The sequence below is a fragment of the Acomys minous genome, assembly GCF_964271855.1.
Source record: "Acomys minous genome assembly, chromosome: 13".
Taxonomy (NCBI): Eukaryota; Metazoa; Chordata; class Mammalia; order Rodentia; family Muridae; genus Acomys; species Acomys minous.
Window position 1 is genome coordinate 79,927,341 of NC_140495.1, and position 22,330 is coordinate 79,949,670.

Below are 22,330 nucleotides of genomic sequence, written 5' to 3' on the forward strand. Positions count from 1 at the left end.
CAGTAATTGGTCTTATTCTTGACAGCAAATTTTACAAAGCTTCTGTAAGAAAGAAAATAATCCAGGCAAGTTAACCAGTGGATATAAGGGAAGGAGGAAGAAGGGAGGGAGGGAGGAAGAAGGGAGGGAGGGAGATAAGTTAGTATAACTGTTAGACACAGAGGCAAAGCTGTGAGTTGAGGAAGATGAGCCAACAGTGCAACATAACCCTCAACATTGTGCAGCGGTCACATAACTGCAGACTGCAGTGTGTAGCCAGGAGATCACATTCTACTTTACGTAAGCTACTGTGCACTCTGGATCTTTGCAGTAAACATCACAAAAATCCAAATGTGGTGCACAGAAGCGGGGATGTCTAAACCATGACATCTGCAAATACTCAGAGATTAGGTGTGGGCCAAAAAGGCCCAGGGTGACTTGAGGGAAAGCCACTGACTCTTGTCAGCTTTTAGTAACATAGTTGGTAAAATTGTCACCTAGAATTCCTATGAAGGTAAGCCATGCACCTAATGATGCTAGAGAGAGGACTTTGGTGTGTTTCAGCTTTGTGTCAGTAATAGCAATTTACAAGAAGACCCAGAAAGCCCCTAGTGCAGGATGCAATTTAAATCAACAGAGTCCTGCAATGTTAACCTTCAGGACCTGAGAAACATTCAGCAATGACTTCTCTGGTCAACAGAAGGTAGACTTTCCCTTTTGTTTTTTCAAGAGATTTCCTACATGATCTCTGGTGATGGTCCAGCCCAGTGAAATGCATTGGGGTCAAGGGATGCCTTCACATATTTGTGCCACAAGGCCTTTAGGTAACTGCTCTACATTGGAAAGAGGCTAAACACAGATGCAATAATAAAAGAAGAGGCCTTTCAGGCCCAAGATCTTTGACCAAATACAATCTCTGATTGGAGTGAATTGCAATGGAAAGGAACAGAATCATGTAGTTTTGAAAGCTGTTGAGATTTTGAGGGTGGCAAATTGCCAAAGAAGGCAACAGTGGCCTCAGGAGGGTATGCTTAGTTTATCCCTGAGCAACTTTAAGCCCTCACTAGCAAGCTACAATAAGATAGTTGATGAAAATCAGAAATGTGGACATCAATACTAAGTATTGATAAGAAAGTATAAATGCACGAAAGCCTGTGTTCTGGCATGTTGACTGGTGGAGTGTGTGGGTGTGTGTCAGAAAATCATCTTATGTGGCAATGTAATATTGTTAAAATATCCCTTATTTTCTACAAGACTGGGACTGTTGCTGGGCCTCACGGCCAGAGTCATTAATACCTCCTGAGGTTCCTTAAGACTAATGGCTTCTATTCTTCTGTCTTCTCAGATCTTTTTAAAAACCTGCCTTTAAGAGAACAATGCAACAGCCAACTTTACTTGCCTTGGATTTCCCATATAATCTACCTTTACCACTGAGCTAACACATAGCTGTAATCTTAAATTATGGCCCTCTCATGCCTCTGACCTGGGGTATTGCATATGTATCATTTGCCAAAGGCAGCCAGCACAAAGGGTGAAAGCAACCTTCTAAGATCTACCAAGAAGGTTAAACGCATCCATCTATGGATGTTGGTTGATAAACAATGTCTCTGCAGCGCTGTTTGCTTTTGGGTCAGTTGTGATCAGTTGGAGCCGGTGACTTAATCCCTTGTGAAACTCTTCCATAAGGTGTCCCATTCTTTTTCCCCATGTAACACTTTCTATGCTGTTCAATCAATATAGAGCTAGCCCTCTGTCAGGAACAGAGTGACGCCACAGCCTCACAACAGACGTACACAGACACAGTCACACACGGAGAAGACAGACGCCCAAAGACAGAACAGATAGACATGTAAGGACAGACATAGGGACAGAGTCACAAGACAGACTTCAGGCTGACAGAGATTCATTTTCATGCAGCATACAGTCAAGAGGCGCTGGGAGCCTGAAGTAGAGATTTCAAACCCAGACCCATTCTTGGTTAAATGACTCGAAGGGAAATTACTGGTGGCTTGGAGTCAATCACTAATGCATTTAATCCATGCGGTCATATAACGTCTAGTCAAATGAATAGAAACAAACATGTAATTTCTAAGCCACAAGTCATCCTCCTATGTATGTTTTACAGACATAACCTGTGGAGTATGGCTGTGCTAAATCACTGGGTTTTAGTTGTTCTAGCTCTGAAAATAACCAAAAATGAATAACTCTATAAACTGATGGTAATTTGCTTCTCTACAGAATATGTTTTACAACTTATATGTATCTCATAATATCAAGTCTTATAAATACTTTTTGGAAAATGCAATGCTTATTAAAAATAAGAAACGAATTAAGATTTATAATATGATATCCACGTGCTACTAAATGACACATACATAGTGTTTTACAGTACAACGTACCTTGCGATAATGAGAAATACTGAAAAATCACTTCCTGTATGATAGCAGCCTAAAGGATGGTGCCTACAGACACTAGGATAACAGCTTGTGAAGTGAAAAGCTGTCTGTCAATGGAAAGATCTTTAAATTGTAAGTAGAAAATCAAAGTACATAGTAGTGTAAATGGCACATTACGTATTATTTTGAATAAAGAAATGCAGAGAGGATAGAACAGCAATTGTGGGAGTGAGAGGAGGTAAGAACAATTTGTCAGAGATGGGAATGTGAGGGAGACACCACTGTTTAAGAACACTATGCCTATAACATGCTACATGTATTACAAAACATGTACAAATGTGTGACTGCATAAATACATATAAGTAAAAATACAGAATGAACAACATGTTGGTTAGTTGTGCAAAGTGTAGGATGGGCACGGAATGGTCAGAAGACCATGCTCTAGGCTCTAAACAGAAAAACAAAGAGTCTTCCCCCCCACCCCCATTTATTTATTATGTGTACAACACTCTGTCTGCATGTGGGCCTGCCCACTAGAAGAGGGCACCAGATCTCACTCTAGTTGGCTGTGAGCCACCATATAGTTGCTGGGAATGGAACTCAGTACCTTGAGAAGAGCCACCAGTGCTCTTAACCTCTGAGCCATCTCTCCAGGCCCCCAGTGAGTAAGTCTTAATGAAGAAATATATCAACTTCCACAAAATATTTTGGGAGAAAAATATTTTCAGACAGTTTGATGATCTTTTGCTGTCTAGAACAGCAAACATAATTTGAAAAGTGACCTGTCTGGCTCTGGCTGAAATGAAGCAGAACAGCTGCCTACTGAACGTATTTCTAGCTTCATCTTAAACAGGGAATAGAAACTATATTCTATATTCTATTAAAAAGAAGAACATGGTGGCACACATCTTTAATCCCAGCACTCAGGAGGCAGAGGCAGGCAGATTGCTGTGAGTTCGAGGCCAGCCTGGCCTACAAAGTGAGACTAGGACAGCCAAGGCTACACAGAGAAACCATGTCTCAACCATCCTCCCCCCCCCACAAAAAGAAGAAGAACAAATTACCAGAAAAGGGGGAAAAAGTAAGAAGAAACAACAAGGACTGTAGACTATGGTTGAGCTAGATAAGATTAAATCAAAGCAACAGAAAACCAACCTGCACTTTATCCACAGCGCTGTTTGCATTTTCTGAGTTCACCGTCTCTGTCCGCTTCCTCTTTCTTTTCCTAAGAACTTGGTTATCGCTAATTTCATCTGTCTGCAGAATCTTCTGCATTTTCACGGTTCGTCAGCAAAGGCTTTCTGAGACCGCTGGAGGCGGGAACGCCCATGTAGGTTCTGATCTTCTGCATGCAGCGAGTGCTTCTCCTTAAAAACAAAACAAACAAACAAACAAACAAAAAAAAAAACGGTGGGTGCATCACGCCGAGGCCTCAGCGTGCTGCCTGCTCAGGTGGATGGCGTCCAAGTTTCCACAGAATGCTCCTCACTGTTGTTTCGTCCACTGGCCAATTGAGCACCCATTTTTACTTGACTCAAAAGCCTTTCAGCTTTGTCATGACCATCAATATGCTCATGCTGTGATGTGTAGCAAGTTGGCTTAAAAAAGATTAAATAGTGTAAAAACAATTTCCGTCTGTTGTAGTTATAAAGAATCTACAGTTTTTAAAATTATAAATGCATATAAACAGTATCACAGTGCACTGAAGTTACATACTTCTAGGAAAACATATTAATAGTAGTCGCTAGCACCAGATCAAAGATGAAAACATCGCCTGGAAGTCAATAAGAATTGCTTAGAACTGGGTTTTTCTTTAAAAGTTTTTTTTTTCCTGCCTGAAAACCCTGTTCAAAACTAGATGGTTCAATCAGTGGGGTTGCAGTGATGACACTTATCCTTGGCTATCTATAGCTGGTGCCCCATATTGGGCTTATCCTCAAAGTATCTGTTTTAATTGGTTTGTCTTCATAAACATTTAATTATAAATAATACAACCTTGAAGAGCGATTGAGCATATCATGAAATACATAAAATATTGAGCAAACAGTAACATTTTCCTTCTTATCTGATTACTTTAAATATATTAGCAAATGTATTACTCAAACCTTTTATTCACAAAGCTCATAATAAAACATTGGCATGCAACTCTTTGCAAGCTATATTTGCTAGTGTGACGAGTAGAGTTTTCAAGACAGCACTATAGTTGGGCACGGTAGTGCATACCTACAATCCTAGTACTTCAAAGATGAAGGCAGAAGGGTCTTGTGTTCAAGGCCAACCTGGGTGACATAGTGAGATCCATGTGCAAGATTCCAAAATACAATAAAACAAAATACACAAAAAAGTGAAAACGACAGAACAGCACTTTGCTTAATTGTGCTTCAAACTGAATGTTTGCTCGCATAAAAAATAATTTCAAATTGTGTGTGTGTGTATGTGTGTGTGTGTGTGTGTGTGTGTGTGTGTGTGTGTGCACGCGCGTGTTTAGGGGCACAAGGGCCACAGTGTGCATGTGGAGATCAGAAAACAATTTGGTGGGTTTAAGGGATTGGGCTCAGGTTTGCAGGCTTGTGTGGTTATTTGGTTTCTTAATGGCCAAGAGAAAGCAGTGTGCCTCAAATTATTTCATAAAGCAGAAAAGGAGAGAGGGATTCCAAAGGCAGCATGAATACACTCACATCTAAGCCAGATAAAGAAACTACAAGAAAGAAGATTATAAAACAACCTTTCCTATGCACGGAAAGACACAAAATCTGTCCACAAATTGAATTGAAAGACACATTGTCACGATCCTCCTGCACGGTGTCTACATCATTCCAGAGCTGTAGGGGATGATGGCTCAACGTATGTGTAACAATAACTTTAATTCAATACATAAATGGGCTCAGGACAGAAAGCACCTGGCCATCTCACCAGATTTGGAAAAGGCATTTAATAAAAGTCAATATCCCTTTGCGATGATAGCCTATGGAGAATAGGTATAGAAGGAATATATTTTAACACAGTAAACAGCATCACAACAAGCCGCAGAATGCCAAGCATTTCTACTAAAATAAAAAATGAAACACGGGTGTCCATTCTCTTTATTCTCTCTCTCTCTCTCTCTCTCTCTCTCTCTCTCTCTCTCTCTCTCTCTCGTTTTTCGAGACAGGGTTTCTCTGTGTAGCCTTGCCTGTCCTGGACTCACTTTGTAGACCAGGCTGGCCTTGAACTCACAGCGATCGGCCTGCCTCTGCCTCCCGAGTGCTGGGATTAAAGTCATGCGCCACTATGCACGGCTTTTACTCTCTTTTAATATTAATACTGTGCTTGAAGTTTTAGCTAGAGCACTAAGAAAAGAGAAGGAAATGAAAGTGTTGTAAATAAGTAAGGAAGAAGTCAAAAGTACCTTTCTTTGCAGATGATATGATTCTATGCATAGGAGATTCGAAAGGCTCCTCCAGAAAACTACAGATGGAAAACATGATCAGGAAAGTGACTGGATACAAAATTACCATGTAAAAATCATGCCAAGGACAAACATGGAAGGCAGCCCAGGCCCAAGTGGGGTCAGCACAGAGCTTTGCCAGACATTTAAAAGAAGAACTGAAACCAGTGTGTCACAAATGATTTCATAAAGCAGAAAAGGAAAGAGTGCTTCCAGATTCTTTTGGTGAGGCCGACATGATTACACTCACATCTAAATCACATAAGGAAACCAAAAAAAAAAAAAAAAAAGTAAATTATAAAACAATCTCTCTGATGAACAGAGGCACAATAACTGTCAACAAAATACTTGCAGACTGAATTCAAGAACATATATCATATGTAAATTGGGGGTAAGGGAGAGTCTTTTTTTTTTTTTTTTTTTTGGTTTTTCAAGACAAGGTTTCTCTGTGTAGCCTCAGCTGTCCTAGACTTCCTTTGTAGACCAGGCTGGCCTCAAACTCACAGAGATCCGCCTGCCTCTGCCTCCTGAGTGCTGGGATTAAAGGTGTGTGCCATCACGCCCGGTGAGAGTCCTATTCTTAATAGCTCAAAAGTAACAAAACAACAAAACCCAAGGCAAACTGCCACACAGCGCTGGCACACACCATTATTCTCAGTACTGGGCATGACGTCTGTAAGTTCAAGGCCAGCCTGGCCTACAGAGCTAGTTCTAGGACAGCCAGGGCTACACAAAGAAACCCAGTCTTGAAAAACCAAACCAAACCAAACAAGTCTTACCTTAGAATAAGCCTAATCGAGGAAATGAAAGACCTTTACCAGCAAAACTTTAAAAGACTGAAGAAAGTGATTGAGAAAATGAAGGTGGAAAGACTTCCCAACTCATGGATTAGAAGGATCAACATTGGGGAATGAACACTTTATGAAAAGCAATCTAAAGACTCAATGCACTTCTACTTGAATTGCAACTTCATTCCTCACAAAAAAACGTAAAAACAATTCAAAAGTTCATAGAGCAACACAAAAGACCCTGCACATCCAGAACAACCCTGAAATACAAGGATGCTGCTAGTGGTGCTGCCATAGCTGACTTCACTTTACCCTACAGAGCCATAATGACAACAAGAGCATGGTTACTGCACAGGAACAGGCACACGGGTCGGTGGCATAGGTGGAAGGACAGCTGCCTGGTTCTTACAAGGAGGCAGAAAATGCAAACTGGGGAAAAGACAGTGTCTTAAAAAAATGCAGCAGCTAGAAAACCTGAATGTAAGTATGTGGATGAATGAAACCATGTTCTCATCCTGCCCAAAAAAACAAAAAACAATCAAAACAAAACAATTCCAAATAAACCAGAGTGGAAAGTCCCAGAGGAAGAGGCAGAGACAGGCTAAAGGACATGGATGTAGGCACAAACTGCCTAAATAGAACCAATCAGTCAGGAGAAAAATGCCAACAATTTACAAGTGGCACTTCATAAAACTAAAGTTTCTATATAACCCAGGAAACCCAGTTTTGTTAAGATGCAGCATAGAGGATGGGAGAAAATATTTGCCAATTATATATCAAAAGATGGATTAATATCTGGACTATACAATAAAAACAACAGAAACCTAAACATCAAGCAAACAGCCAAATACAACTGAGCTCTGTAATTGAATAAAGAAATCTCTACCAAGAAGAGACTTGATACCCTATGAGCATATACAGGGGGAGGTAATCCCCCTCAGGAACAGTCATAGGGGAGGGGAATAAGGGGAAAATGGGAGGGAGGGAAGAATGGGAGGATACAAGGGATGGGATAACCATTGAGATGTAACAAGAATAAATTAATAAAAAAAAAGAAAAGAAAAAAGAAATCTCAAAACCACATTAGTGCCCAAAAAACACTTTAGAAAAGCATTCAACATCATCTACTATCAGAGAAACACGAGTTAAAAACACACCGACATTTATCTAACTTCTGTGACTGAAAACTCAAGTGACAGCCGACACTGATGATGTGGGGGAGGGAAAGGGAACGTGTTCGTTGTTGATAGGCGTAGACTGGCCCAGTCACTATGGAAATCCGCCTGGCGGTTCCTCAAAATGACAGAAATTAAACTCGCATACAATTAAGCTGTGCTATTCCTGTGTGCCTATCCCAAGGCCTCCTCATCCTATCACGGGTATACTTGTTCACCCAAGTTTACTGCTGCTCTATTCATAATAGTTAGGGAACGGAGCCATCCTAAATGCCCATCAGAATATGAAAGGGTAAGGAGATTGTGCTACATATACACATTTTAATATTTCAGTTATTTAATCAGTGAAATGATGAAATCGGTGGGCAAATGAACAGCACTGAAAAAAAATTATACTGAGTGGGGTAACCTTGGAGTAGAAAGATGAATGCCGACTGCTCTCTCATATGTGGATCTTAGCTTTGAATCTGTAGATCTGTGTGCTTAACTTGGACCATCTATTGAATTCAGAAAACTCGAAAGTGCCCATGAAGAGGGGAGTGTCTTGTTGGGTGGGTGGGGGGTGGGGCTGGTGGAACACAGCTAGTATGAAAGCAGAGAGGTGGGGGTGGGGAGTGGATATGGGAGGAGAAAAAGTTCAAGCAGGATGGGAAAAAGGGGAGGTAACAGGGTAGGGAGGGAGGCAAGGGGGTGGGGAGGGAGGTAATGGGGTGGGGAAGGAGGCAAGGGGGTGGGGAGGGAGGTAACGGGGTGGGGAGGGAGGAAAGGGGGTGGGGAGGGAGGTAACGGGGTGGGGAGAGAGGTAACAGGGTAGGGAGGGAGACAAGGGGGTGGGGAAGGAGGTAACGGGGTGGGGAGGGAGGCAAGGGGGTGGGGAGGGAGGTAACGGGGTGGGGAGGGAGGAAAGGGGGTGGGGAGGGGGTGAAGAATCTGTGTAAAAGCCAGATGGAAACCTACTACCTTGTATGCCAATTAAAAAATACAGGCTAGGGGGAAAAAGTTTAGAAGGGAGATACTGTGCTTGGTTGAATAACGCTTTCCTTACAAGCCATTACTTATTAAACAAACAAACAAACAAACAAGCAAATAACCTTATGAGTTGTTAGGCAGGGAGGTCCCAGAAGCCTCCAAAACAATACAGATTTTTGCCATTCCTCTTGGTTGCCCAGCAGAAATAGATGCTAAACCCCTATTTTTGAAGTGTCTACATACCTTGGTTGCAAGATGCAGAGAAATCAAACTTGTGTTTGATTCAGTGCTTCCTCCCCACTGGCTAGCTTCCATGGTACCACAAGGAACTATAGAGGTTGCTTGTAGAGAAAAGGCACCAAAGGTCATACCCAGCTGTGAGCCCCACAAACTCCAAAGCCCATCTGCTGGTGAGATATGCCCATTGGTATAATCATGACCATTTTTATTGGGGTAACCAAGTGCTCCCTGATGAGGTCCACTTCATAGGAGGGTATGCTTGATACCACAAACTTTGTCAAAAGTCCATAGTTGGGGATTTTATAGGCCTGTGAGAAGTGTGGAGGACTCATTACTGCTGTATAATTAAACTGACATGGTGCCAAATGAACACTCTAGATATTTATGTTCGTGCTCATAGGCGAAATCTGCCCTCAGCCTAATTCAGAGAAGCTTGTTTTTGCAGTGAACGTCAGAGGTGAATTCAGAGACTCAAGGCTGCTCGAGTTGCTGAGAAGAAATTATTGTCAGGAGATAAAACCTAAACAGTCCTTTAAAAACAGCCCCTCTAAAGGCCAAGGGGAGAAGGACGGGAAAGAATGTAAGAGCTGGATAGAGATAGGGAAGAGGGCTGCAAAATGCTGTCTTCAGAGCCTCACGCCACACACACAGAGCTGCAAATATGATCACACAGTACCTGCGGTTGCCTGCATTGGGCTTGCACAAGACACACACACACACACACACACACACACACACACACACACACACACAGAGCTGCAAATATGATCACACAGTACCTGCGGTTGCCTGCATTGGGCTTGCACAAGCCACACACACACACACACACACACACACACACACACACACACACACACACACATACAGAGCTGCAAACATGATCACACAGAACCTGCGGTTGCCTGCATTGGGCTTGCACAAGCCACACACACACATACATACAGCTGCAAATATGATCACACTGCATCAAAAGTTCCTCATGGACAGGGATGGGTTCATGAAACCCTGCTCTACCTTGCCTCACTGCTGCCTGCTGACGGATTCCCTGGGAGAGGTAGTCACTGACCAGTTGAGTACTCATTGAAAAGCCCACTAGGCTCGAATAGATAGTTCCAAAAGTGTCATCATACAAACAGACCTGGTTAAAGTCTATGTGTCACACACAAAAATCATGTATGTGGAAGAGGGACCTTAGGGAGGAGCAGAAACGGCAGGGGTGAGAGTCACTGGAATATCTTCTGTACACGTATTACGTCATCAAAGAGCAAGTCTAACCCGTGAGAGGTTGATACCCACATTCATGACAAAACTCTTAAAATTAAGACACAGATGCACTGCTGCATTTAGCAACTATTCCTTTTCTATGACACCAAGGCAAAGGTAATAAAAGAAAAAAAAGAGAATATCATGAACTTAAAAACAATTCATTATATTAAAAAATAGCCCATTTGCTATCAGTAGTAGAGTAGAAATGCAATCTTCAGGATATGAAAAATATTTTCAAATTATGCATATGACAAGGGATTAATAACCTAAATGTAACACTCAACAGAATTTGATTCAAAAAGGCTGACGGGCAAGAACAGACATTTTCTACTAGTTACCTTTTTTTCTTTCTTTTTTTTGGGGGGGGGTTTCAAGACAGGGTTTCTCTATGTAGCCTTGACTGTCCTGGACTCCCTTTGTAGACCAGGTTGGCTTCGAACTCATAGTGATCCACCTGCCTCTGCCTCCCAACTGCTGGGATTAAAGGCGTGGGCCACCACTGCCAGGCTCTACTAGTTACTTTTTTTCCTATTAGTTACTTTTTGTTGCTGTGCTAGGATACCTGACAGGAACAGTTTAAGGGTTACTTGGGCTCCAGTTTGGAGCTGGAGGCAGAGCTGGCCTTGGGTTTTCAGTTCTTACCTCTACAGCCCCACATCTGCCTGCTTATTTCCATGCCCAGAAGATTCTATAGCATCTCCAGTCAGTTGGAGATCAAACGTCCAAATATATGAGCTTGTGATGAACATTTTAAATTCATGCCAGTAACAGAGGTTTATAAAAAATGACCAATAAAGGGAAGGGGGAACCGATAAAATGATGTTATAACCTCAAAAAATCCTTAGGGAAATGACCGACATCTGTGAGGAAAATGAAGTCAAAAAGCCAGCAAGTTGGCTCAGTGGATAAGACGCTTGCCACTCAGCATGATGACCATCATCCCTGGAACCCCACGGTAGAAACGAGAGCCAAACTCCTACAAGTTACCCTCTGACCTTCACCTATGCCACGGCACATGCACCATGCTCTCTCCCACACTAGAAAACTAATACAGCAAAGGTAAAGGCAAGCCAAACTCACAGTGGGACACTACCACATACTCGTTACGGTGGCAACTAACAGAAAACCAAAATCCTAAGTTCTGGTGTGATATAGAGAAACTGGAAACCTCGTGCTGTGGTGGTAATGTAAGATGGTGCAGCTGCCGTGGGAGTCAAAGCCAGACTCTTGAAGGGATCTGTGTGTCCACGTGTTTACTTCAGCACTATTCACGGTAGCTGAAGATACCCAGGTGTCTGTTACCTGGGGAACTGATAAGAAAAGGAGTGTGTATGTACATCGTATCACTTGGTCTTGACAAGAATTTCTCACATAGGCTGCAGCACGGATGAACCTTGACGGCCGTGTGGTTCAGATGAAAGCTCTCTGGTAGGGAGTGAGTGGAGTCCCGAGTGAATGTGCACCGCTGGCATGGATGGGCGTGACCAAGTTGAGGAACCCCATGCCTCCACTTCATGGGAATCGCAAAGCCGTCCCCACATGTGGCTCAGAGGGATAGCAAAGCTTTCCTTGGGTCTAAGAGCAGATGTTGACAGTGTGTACAGGAAGTGCCCACCATACCTTTCTCCTCCTTGGAGTTTACAGCCTGAAGGCGGCTCCCCTATAGAGGCTGCTCCTACCTATACTGGCTGAGCCTGTCTCCCTATTCAGCTGTACACGTCCAGTAAGCTGAGCTTCTGAGGATGTGGATTAGTTTATGCACCAGATGCATGGCCAGTGTCTCCCTTGGTCAGAAGATGGGACTGGATCCCTTGGAACTGAAGTTACAGATGGTTGTGAGCTTCCATGCAGGCACTGAGAATCAAACCCAGGTCCTCTTTCAAGAGCAGCCGGTGGTCTTAACTGCCGAGCCATCTCTCCAGCCCTGTTAATGTGCATTTATCACGACAAAAAGCAGAAACAACTTAAAGTACAAGAGTGTATGTAGTCTTTACATTGTCTTATGGCCACTATGTAGAGTTGTAATTGAAAAGCAACAGCAGAGGAATAAAGCCAGGAGGGTAAGGGGAAGGTGAGCCTACGGACAGATGCCTAAAAACAGGATTCTTTTTAAAAATATATTTTATTAATTTATTCATATTACATCTAAATTGTTATCCCATCCCATGTATCCTCCCATTCCTCCCTCCCTCCCATTTTCCCCTTATTCCCCTTCCCTATGACTGTGCCTGAGGGGGAACTCATATGCTCATAGGGTATCAAGTCTCTTCTTGGTAGCCTGCTATCCTTCCTCTGAGTGCCACCAGGCCTCCCCATCCAGGGGACGTGGTCAAATATGGGGCACCAGAGTTCATGTGAAAGTCAGACCCTATTCTCCACTCAACTGTGGTGAATGTCCTGTCCATTGGCTAGATCTGTGTAGGGGTTCGAAGTTTATTGCACGTATTGTCCTTGGCTGGTGCTATAGTTTGAGCAGGACTCCTGGGTCCAGATCCGCCTGTCATACTGTTGTTCTTGTAGGTAAAAACAGAATTCTTAAATTTTCTACCCAAATCACAACCTGGACGAAGGTCACCATGGGTACACACACACACACACACACACACACACACACACACACACACACACACAATCTATCCAAGACATCTGTCTAACATCTGTCCAACAATATCCTGTCAGTCTTTTACTGGTGCAAGCATTGCTATTGAGCGCTGTATTCACACATTATTGTCTCAAGCTAACTTACACAATTCTTCCCATTTCACCTTTCAGAAACCCCCCTTTGGTGCAACCTCCTGGAAAACACTCATAGTTTACCACGGCACCTGTATTCCCATGACAGTGCCATTCAATTCCCCACAAAACAAAGCAATGACTCTTCAGAGAATCGCTTGTTTTTTAGCTGAACAAATTAAACATGGCTGTAGCAAAGCCCAAGATATATGGTTGTATAAATAGTATAAGCCAGTGACTTTTAAGGTTTTTTTTTCTTTTTGCTACAAGCTGTAGAAAAAAATACAGTTTATGGGGGGGAAAACAAAATCATATATTTCAGTTCAGAAGGCACACACATGCATGCACTCACTGGTGTGTACACAGGAGAAGTGAAACCTCTGAGACACATTTATCTTTATAAGCACTCTGTTGGTCAGAACACAGTAAAGCCGAGTTCACAGTTGGTCTAGTTTGCTTTCTGCTGCTGTGATAAACACCATGACCAAAGTTAACTAGGGGAGGAAAGGGCTTATTTCATCGTAAGCCAAGCAGGACGCAGGCATCCAGGAAGCTGTGGTTGAGAACAATGACCTAAGAGATAACACGATTATCACAAAATACTGTCTAAAGGGGAAGACAAAACTGGGGTTTTGTACCTTGAAAGCAAACTTAGTTACAAATGTAAACTTTCAATGCAGCTTTTGTCAACATTTAACAAGTCAATGACATAATTAATGCACAAATTCTAAAGCTACCTGAAATTCTAAGAAACAAAAGTCACAGAAGGGGAAAAGACTAAGTGATTCAGTTGTCTCATCTTCCTTTGTAACAACAACAACAACAACAAACAAAAACAAAAAATGCTTCATTATAAATTACATAGAAATGTGAGCCATGAGCAGTGCACCACTCAAAGCTGACGCTCCGTCCACGCACACTGTTCCCTTGCCACACTCAGGTCAGACTGTGACCTGGATACTCTTCCAATGTGAACCCCAAAGTTTCTGAAACAGTGGAATGGCATTCTGTACATCCTGTGGCTGGCGTAGTGAGCTCTGAAATGGATTTCCAGTTTTAGCCCAGAATGTTTTTTGTTTTGTTTTGTTTTGTTTTTGTTTTGTTTTTGGCTTTTTGAGACAGGGTTTCTCTGTGTAGCCTTGGCTGTCTTGGACTCACTTTGTAGACCAGGGTGTCCTTGAACTCACAGCGATCCACCTGCCTCTGCCTCCTGAGTGCTGGGATTAAAGGTGTGCGCCACCACCCCCCATTAGCCCAGACTTTTAACGAAGTAGGACATGAAGCCAGGTGTGGTGGCGCATGCCTTAAATCCCAGCACTCGGGAGGCAGAGGCAGGCAGATCGCTGTGAGTTTGAGGCCAGCCTGGTCTACAAAGTGAGTCCAAGACAGCCAAGGCTACACAGAGAAACCTTGTCTCGGAAAACTAAAAAACAAAAAACAAAACAAAACAACAAAAACCAAAGTAGGACATGGAGAACAGAGATGTTTCCTACTACTGTGGAATAGTTGTATATTTACTAGAGGAAGAGAAATCAAGACAGGAAGGACTTTCACTGGCTGCTCTTCGAGCGCTCTAATTACAGCAGCAATTGCCACACAAGCACAAAATTGCCAGTGCTTAACTTCTAGAAGGAGATTACGGTATTTTACTAGTGTCCATTAGGGGGCAGCACAACCTGAAATTACTTCCTCCTTATTTAAGTGGCATCAAATACATTCAGAAGAGTAAGCAGGCTACCAGGAAAGAGACCTGATAGTGTGATCTTACAGTGGAGGACAAGGTCTCCTTCTGTCACACACCTAGGGGAGAGGAATAGGATGAAAGAGGGAAGGAGGGGGGAACCGGAAGATACACGTGAGGGGATAACATTTGAGATGGAATCTGAATAAATTACTTAAATAAAAATTAAAAAAATTCTCAAGTAGTTGCTGCTATCTTATGAATAAAAAAGATGGTCAATATACATGTGTTCAAGTGATATAAATACACCACACACACACACATACACACACACACACACACACACACACACACATACATGTAGAGGTCAGAGGATAATCTGTGGGAGGAAGTCAATTCTCTCCTTCTACCATATTGGTTTTGAGTATTGCACTTAGGTGGTCGCGCTTGGCCATAAGCATCTTTAGCCACGGAGCCATCTTCCCAGCCCTCAGTAAGCTTCAGAATGGACCAACATGCTGCCAAACTATGATATTGTTATTTATGGTAGGGGAACTGTAGGCTTGAATCATTTTAAGCTTTCTATGGTGGGAAAGGAAAGAAACAGACCTTGATTAGGGTCTGTAGATGCAGTTTTATTGAGACTACATTAAAGTCTATACAGAGATGCTCTGTCCTGAATGTAGCCATTACTTATAAAAAAGACTTCCTTTAGCTTCTTGTGCTACCTTGCATACTACTCTCAGATCTCTCCCATACTGTAAGAATAAGCCTACAGCTAGAATTTATTCAGTTCTCTCTGTGTGTGTGTGTGTGTGTGTGTGTGTATGTTATGGATGTACATACGTGTCGTAAGCATTTAATCTGCATTAGTGTGTTTAATGAAAAGGATATTTACACTTTAAAGATGAGAGAACCAATCCCCCCCCACCCCAGTATATCCTGACAATGGCGCTCAGCAGCCGACCTGCGAGCAAACTAAAGATTTTCATCAGCAGCTTTGCACTAGGCTGTCAATGCCAGTAACTACTACTGCAGAAGGCCCTCCTTGTCAAAGACGCCACTCTGAGGTTGCCGGCTCTCAGAGACCTGAGTCAGGGAAGGCTTCACGTGATGGCACTCCCGCCAGACACCAGGGCCGGAACCCTCTAACCCGCCAGCTCCCACCCCGACCCCTCTCTGTTCTGCTGGGTTTGGAGGCTGAGCTGTTAGGTCTTCTATGGAGATGAGTTCAGGCAGCTGAGTTCCAGGGAGTGGTAAAGGGGTGGGAAGATGGCGAATTAGGGGAGTGTATCTTAGGATCGTTCTATGGGGTCGGGAGTAGTCCTGTGTCTGAGGCCCTCTCCTCACTTACTGTAAAAACTGCCTCCTTCCTTCCCCCTTTTGTGTGCGGCTGGTATAACTTCCGAGCGACGGGCCGTGGGGCATCACCGCCCCCATGTTTCTTTTCTTTCTTTCTTTTTTTTAAAAAAAATTTATTTATTATGTTTACAGTGCACATCAGATCATATTATAGATGGTTGTGAGCCACCATGTGGTTGCTGGGAATTGAACTCAGGACCTCTGGAAGAGCAGACAGGGCTTTTAACCGCTGAGCCATCTCTCCAGCCCCATGTTTCTTTGTCTTTAGTCCACAGTGCCTGAAAGAGATTTTCAGCAAACTGGTGTAGCGTGGTAGGGATCTGTCCCCTTCTAGCTGCCTGGGTTTCTATTTACTGCCAGCCACACTAGATTCCTTCTGCTGTCACTACTCTCCATGTGGACATCTGCTATCAACTGTAAGCCTTGGCCAGCACTATTTGTTTACTGCAGTGTCACTGCTGTGTTCAATAAGGCTAGTATTCCCGGTTGCCACACTCTGGCATGACCTGGCTTGAGAACGAGGTACTAAATGGCCTGTCTTTGTCTTCCTTACACAGCGTAGCTGGTTTACTCTCATCTGGATGTATTCAAGGAGACTTCTACAGCAGACAGATACCATAGAAACCAGAGGCTGCCAACAATGGAAGGCACTCCTAATTGCTTCTCTATCAGTTGTCAACAAGAAGGTATCAGGTATGGATGGGTGAAACCACTTAAAAGTTTGTGCCAGCAACTTGGAAGGACTGTGAGTAAAGTTGTCTGTGGTTTCAGGGCCTCCAAAATGTTTTCTAAGACATACCATATTTTGTAGTGATCTTATCCTTGGCTGTTCTTCTGTTGCTACTCACCCTCCTGATACTTAGGTGACATTACCCCTCCATTCACCAACAGCATAGGTGTAGAGCTGAGCCTAAGAAGAGTGCATGCAACCAAAAGTCCTATTTCACTATACTCACAAGCCACGCCCACCACTTCATCTCAGTACACTCACAAGCCACGCCTACCACTTCAATCTCAGCATACTCACAAGCCATGCCCTCTGCTTCAATCTCAGCATACTCCACATCACATTTATTTTGCTTTTAATTATGTAGAATATTTTGTTCATCTTGAAAGTTCAAAGTAAGGTCTGTGCACTGATAGGTTTTGCTTGTTTGTTTGGTTGTTTCTGGTTTTTCAAGACAGAGTTTCTCTGTATAACAAGTCCTGGCTGTCCTGGTCTTGCTTTATAGAACAGGCTGGCCTTGAATTTACTGAGATCACCTGCCTCTGCCTCCTGAGTGTTGGGACTAAAAGTGTGTGCCACCACGCCCGGCTCTGTTTTTGTTTGTTTGTTTGTTTCCCTTAAAGAAAGTGTATTCTACAACCTTAATGATTTTTAAATCAAATTTAAAATTCACTAATAATTTTGATACCAGGATCAATGCTTATGCATAAAAACAAGGAGTAGCCCAACTCTTAAATATTAATTTATCTAATCAATTGAAACATGAAAGGACAAGCTAGTTATCTTCAAAATAGCTGTCCTATATTGATGACATATATTAATGAAATAACTGTTGCCATTTACCAATGGCTCCATTAATTTTGTGCTTTCTAGACTCTCATATTTTACATCTAAATACGTATTTCAGATAATTACTTAATAAATCATCTTAAGTGGTTTCCCCCTTTGTCCATTACCAATAATTCCTTTTCTTATTCTAATATTCATGCCACCTTGAAGCAACGTTAACAAGTTGTATAAAATGACCAGCTACATTATACATTTTAACAAGTTATTTCCCTGCCTCTTATGTGTGTCATTAAGAAAGATACACTCACAAGGAAAAAGAAAAATGTATCCATATCCATATTTATGAGTAGAGTCTTCTACTATTCATAAATTCATCAGAATAATGTAAATGAAAGGGGATGTTAGGAGGGAGCACGTCTTTCTGACAGGAGTGCTGGCAAGGCTGCTATGGGTTGTCACAACCAGAGCCAGAAGACGTTAAAAGTGGAGCATGAGTAGAGTCGCTTTCACACACCCATGGGGCACTACGTTTGTCACTCAACTGATCACACAGAAAGCTTGCGTCTTGACTGAATATTTGTAGAAGGAAGGTTTTTCTTGCCTTTATTCCCACTTAGGAATAAAATTTATATATAGAAAAACAACAACAAAAACACAAAACTAAACAACTGCCATACTGTCCTGCTTAGGAAAGATGAGGGGGGAAAAAACATATCGTGCTATGCAATGTAAGCATGGGCCGATTAAAGAACACGCGAGATGTGTGTAGGCTGTGTGGAAACACTATGCTGTTTGCAGGAGCCACTTGAGCCTCTGTGGGGCTTTAGTGTCCCAGGACAGTCCTGCTTAGAGATGACTGACTGAGCAAAAGAAGCCCAAAGGAGAAGTGGATGCAACTCATGCCAGGAAGCTCCAGAAAAGCAAGGACGGACAACAGACAGGACAGTGAGCTCAGAGCATACACCCTAACCTCAGCGTTCTGGAGTGTCCCAGGCTGCCAGGAGCTAATGTAGAACTGTCCTCTTTCTAAGGTAGAGCAGAGTGTATGTGAGTGGAGTTAACCTTTGGGTCTAAACCTCTTCCAGACACACTAGATGAGTAGACGGAGCCACTCACAGTGTTATAAATAGCATCAGACTGCTACGGACCCACAGCCCCGGCTCACAGTGTTCACTGTGCTGTAACCTTTCCGTGCCTGCTGTCCATCTGTAAAGTGGCAATGATAACAGATGATCACAGTGCCACGTTTGGATGGACATTTTAGTTATCTTAATATTGCACTGATTGATTAACGGTAATATTTTTATTAACTGAAGAAAAGGGCCAGATTCCTGTCATACAAGGTTAGACTAAACACTTAAGAGTACGAGGGGATCTTTAAAGCAGAGGGGGGCTTCCACAAACATGTCTGGTTAATCTCCATGCCTATGATGTTTATGACGGAAAGCTCAACTTGCTGCAAATAGTAAATTATCAGGGCTATATATGTTTTTTCATGAAGGATAAATATTAGCTGTTTTCCAAAGTGAGCCTGCCTGGTTCCTCCCAAGCTGCTTGACGCTGAGACAGTAAGAATGAAAACGATAGCTTTTTTTTTTTTCAGGACAGGGTTTCTCTGTGCAGCCTTGGCTGCCCTGGACTTCCTTTGTAGATCAGGCTGGCCTCGAACTCACAATGATCCACCTGCCTCTGCCTCCCGAGTGCTGGGATTACCATGCCCAGATGAAAACAATAACATTTTAACGAAAGGAATCTTATTAGATTGAAAGATTATGGGAGGCAGTCTAGGAAAATTCTTCAGACGTTAAATAAAGGAAAAGCATATACCCTATGTGCCAGGAAACTTTATTTTCCCTACGTGTCAGTTTAGTCCTCAATAGTATGGGTAGAGGTTATTCTAAAATGTGATGGGAAGAAAAGGAGCTGCAATGGCGGGAAGCAATGTGAATGAAAGCATACAACAAGGAGGGCTTTTTTTTTTAAAGCTGGGTGTGGTGGCGCACGCCTTTAATCCCAGCACTTGGGAGGCAGAGGCAGGTGGCTCTCTATGAGTTCAAGGCCAGCCTGGTCTACAAAGCAAGTCCAGGACAGCCAAGGCTACACAGAGAAACCCTGTCTCGAAAAGCAAGCAAGCAAACAAACAAAAGGTTTTTTTTTTTTTGAAGGGCAAGAGAATCCTTAGTTCTGCTTGCTAGCTGCATGGCCCTGTGGGGGTTTCTACCTCACTTCTTTAAGTTCTGCGGTACTCATGTGGGAGATAAGCGTAAGTGTAGCCCTCACTAAAGGTTCTTGTGTGGGTGGAATGAATAAACGCATGTAAGGCCTTACGTACAAGCACACGCAGAAAGCAGATACACCATAAGTATTAGCTATGATCACAAATGGCCGAGTTGTCTGTATGTAACCAGCCATTCAGGGCTGAGGGCACCGGGGCACTCTGCCCCATGCCTCTGCCAGCCAACTCCAGGATGCTATTGGCACTCGTCATCCAGGCTCTAACACCCAGCTTTATTTTAGACAGGTCTCTCGTACTAGTCTTTTTTACCACTGTGACAAAATATCTGAAAGATTCAGCACAAGGAAGAGTTTCTTTTGGCTCAGTTTGAGAGAATGCGGTCTACCTTGGTGGGGAAGAGGTCCGAAAGCAGCAGCGCAGGCCCTGGTATCCACCTGGCCTCTTTCTTATTCACTCAGCCTTAGACCCAGTGCGCTGGGCTGTTGCTACCTGTGTTGAGACCTTTCCTCTCTGTCAAACCTCCTTAGCAACACCTGGACAAACACAACCAAGGTGTGTCTTCTAGGCAAGTCCAGATTTACTGAACTTGACAATTAGGGCTAATCACCCCAGCTCATGCCCCAAATTGGCCAGAAACTTGCAATCCTCCTGCTTCCACTGTCTGAATGGTGGGACTTCACGAGTTCTCCGGCATGTCCTGGCTTGCGACTGAGACCAGCTAACCAGGCTGTAGGTCAACAGGAAGTCAGGGACACTAAATGCTGCCCTACAGTATCCTCTCAAGGCAGATTCTTATCTCATGACAGATGGCCACAGGATTTTCGCAAAAAACAGCAAGCGTGTACGAGGCTCTTAGGAGTCACAGGCCCTTAGGGGGATGGTGAGTCAAAATCCTCATGAGCACCGTGTTCACTCTTCATAGACTGGGGAGGGGAACACTGTGTCCACTCTTCACAGATTAGACAAGCAGAAGGGAACGTGGAGGGAACAGAACTTGCGAGGCTGAGAAGTAAGTGTTCCTCGGGGGCACTAGACCGGAAAAGCTGGAATGTGACCAACGCATAACGAAAGCAAAAGTCTCGTGACAGAAGCTGTGGCAGAATGGTGACATGCTGGTGAAATGCTGAGGCCTGGTGTCTAGGGCCTATGACAGGGAGCCAGAGCTGAGGGCCACAAGGATGCCTGCCCGAGCAGCATCTCAGGAGAGTACATTCTGTGCTGCTGCAAGAGAAAAGCACAGGCTTGGTCCTTCACAGTGAAGAAATGTATTGGCTTGGGCTGGAACTATAGCTCAGTGGTAGGGTGCTCACCTAGCATGGGCAAGGGCCTGAGTTCGACTCCCCAGTACTGCAAAATTATACATACACACACAGACACAGACACACACACACATACCTATGTCACACAACACACACATTCAGACTTCTAGAGTCTGAGAAGTGTAAGCACGTGGTGAAAGCCCTCTTGCGGCCTTATCTCATGACAGAAGTGAGGGAAAGAGGAAGAAGCTGATCTTGCCTTTTTGGAACCCACTTTTAAGATGGGCATTAACTTCCCATAAGCCTTCACAAGGGTTCTACTCAAGGATTTTACCTCCCAGTACTGCAGCATAGCAATCAGATTTCAACACACACTTCGGAAGGGACAAGCACACAAGCCATGCCATTTTGTCTCTGGTGGAGGCTGAAAATCACCAGGAGGAGGAGTTGAGATCCTTTTTTCCCCATAAATACTCAGATTCCCTAGAAACTCCAGTATAGATTCCAGGCTGACAACTGCTACATTAGAGCTATGGTGGAGCCAGGGCTGGCGAGGCTGTAGGTTTTGACATGTAAATTCTTCTATATTCTAATCTGTTTGCTGTTTTTTTTTTAAAGTGCCTAGGGCTATACAGACATCCCTGAGGATTTCTGGGATATTCCTACACTAGGATAATTTAAAAAACCTCTGAAAAGATGTGTTATTGAGAAGCTTTTCAATAATCAACAGTTGCTCATGCAGTTTTCTTGGAAGTGTTCCCTTTAGGTGTCACTATTCTTCTAGGCCATGACAAAATTTATGCAACAGCATAAAAATAACTAATGCAGAAAATAAATTTTAGAATTAATGCAAAAGTTCTAAAGATTTCAGGATGGGGATAATCTCTTTAAGGTGGCTGTAGTTTTATTATTGGAAAGACATTAAATATAATTTAACACTAATCAATACTTTATTCATTTATAACATTTATTATGCAACTATGAATATCTTATCTTTCTTTCTTTCTTTTTCTTCATTTAATAAGGTCAAAGCCAGGTGCAACTTTAATGCCAGCACTTGGGAGGCAGAGGCAAGTGGAATCACTTTTGAGTTCAAGACAATCCTAGTCTATGTAGTGAGTTCCAGTTCAGCTAGGGTTACACAGTAAGACCCAGCCTCAAATCAACCAGGCAACCAACTGACAAAAAAAAAAAAAAAAAAAAAAAAAAAAAAAAGTCGGAATGCCACAAATCATACGACAGACCTCACCTTGAACCTACTCAGGAAATAAATTCAGTTCTCAAGTCTCCTCATAAATTGCAC

General features: G+C 43.0%; 1 protein-coding gene across 1 annotated transcript in view; it reads right to left on the reverse strand.

The window, feature by feature from the left end:
- The window catches only part of BEND6 (BEN domain containing 6), a 56,222-nt gene that overhangs the window by 26,257 nt on the left and 7,635 nt on the right, over positions 1–22,330 (reverse strand). The window contains exon 2 of the mRNA XM_084754663.1: positions 3,531–3,742. Within this exon, the coding sequence (XP_084610789.1) occupies positions 3,531–3,650 (120 nt within the window). The 5' untranslated portion in view covers positions 3,651–3,742. The remainder of the gene's footprint in view (positions 1–3,530; positions 3,743–22,330) is intronic.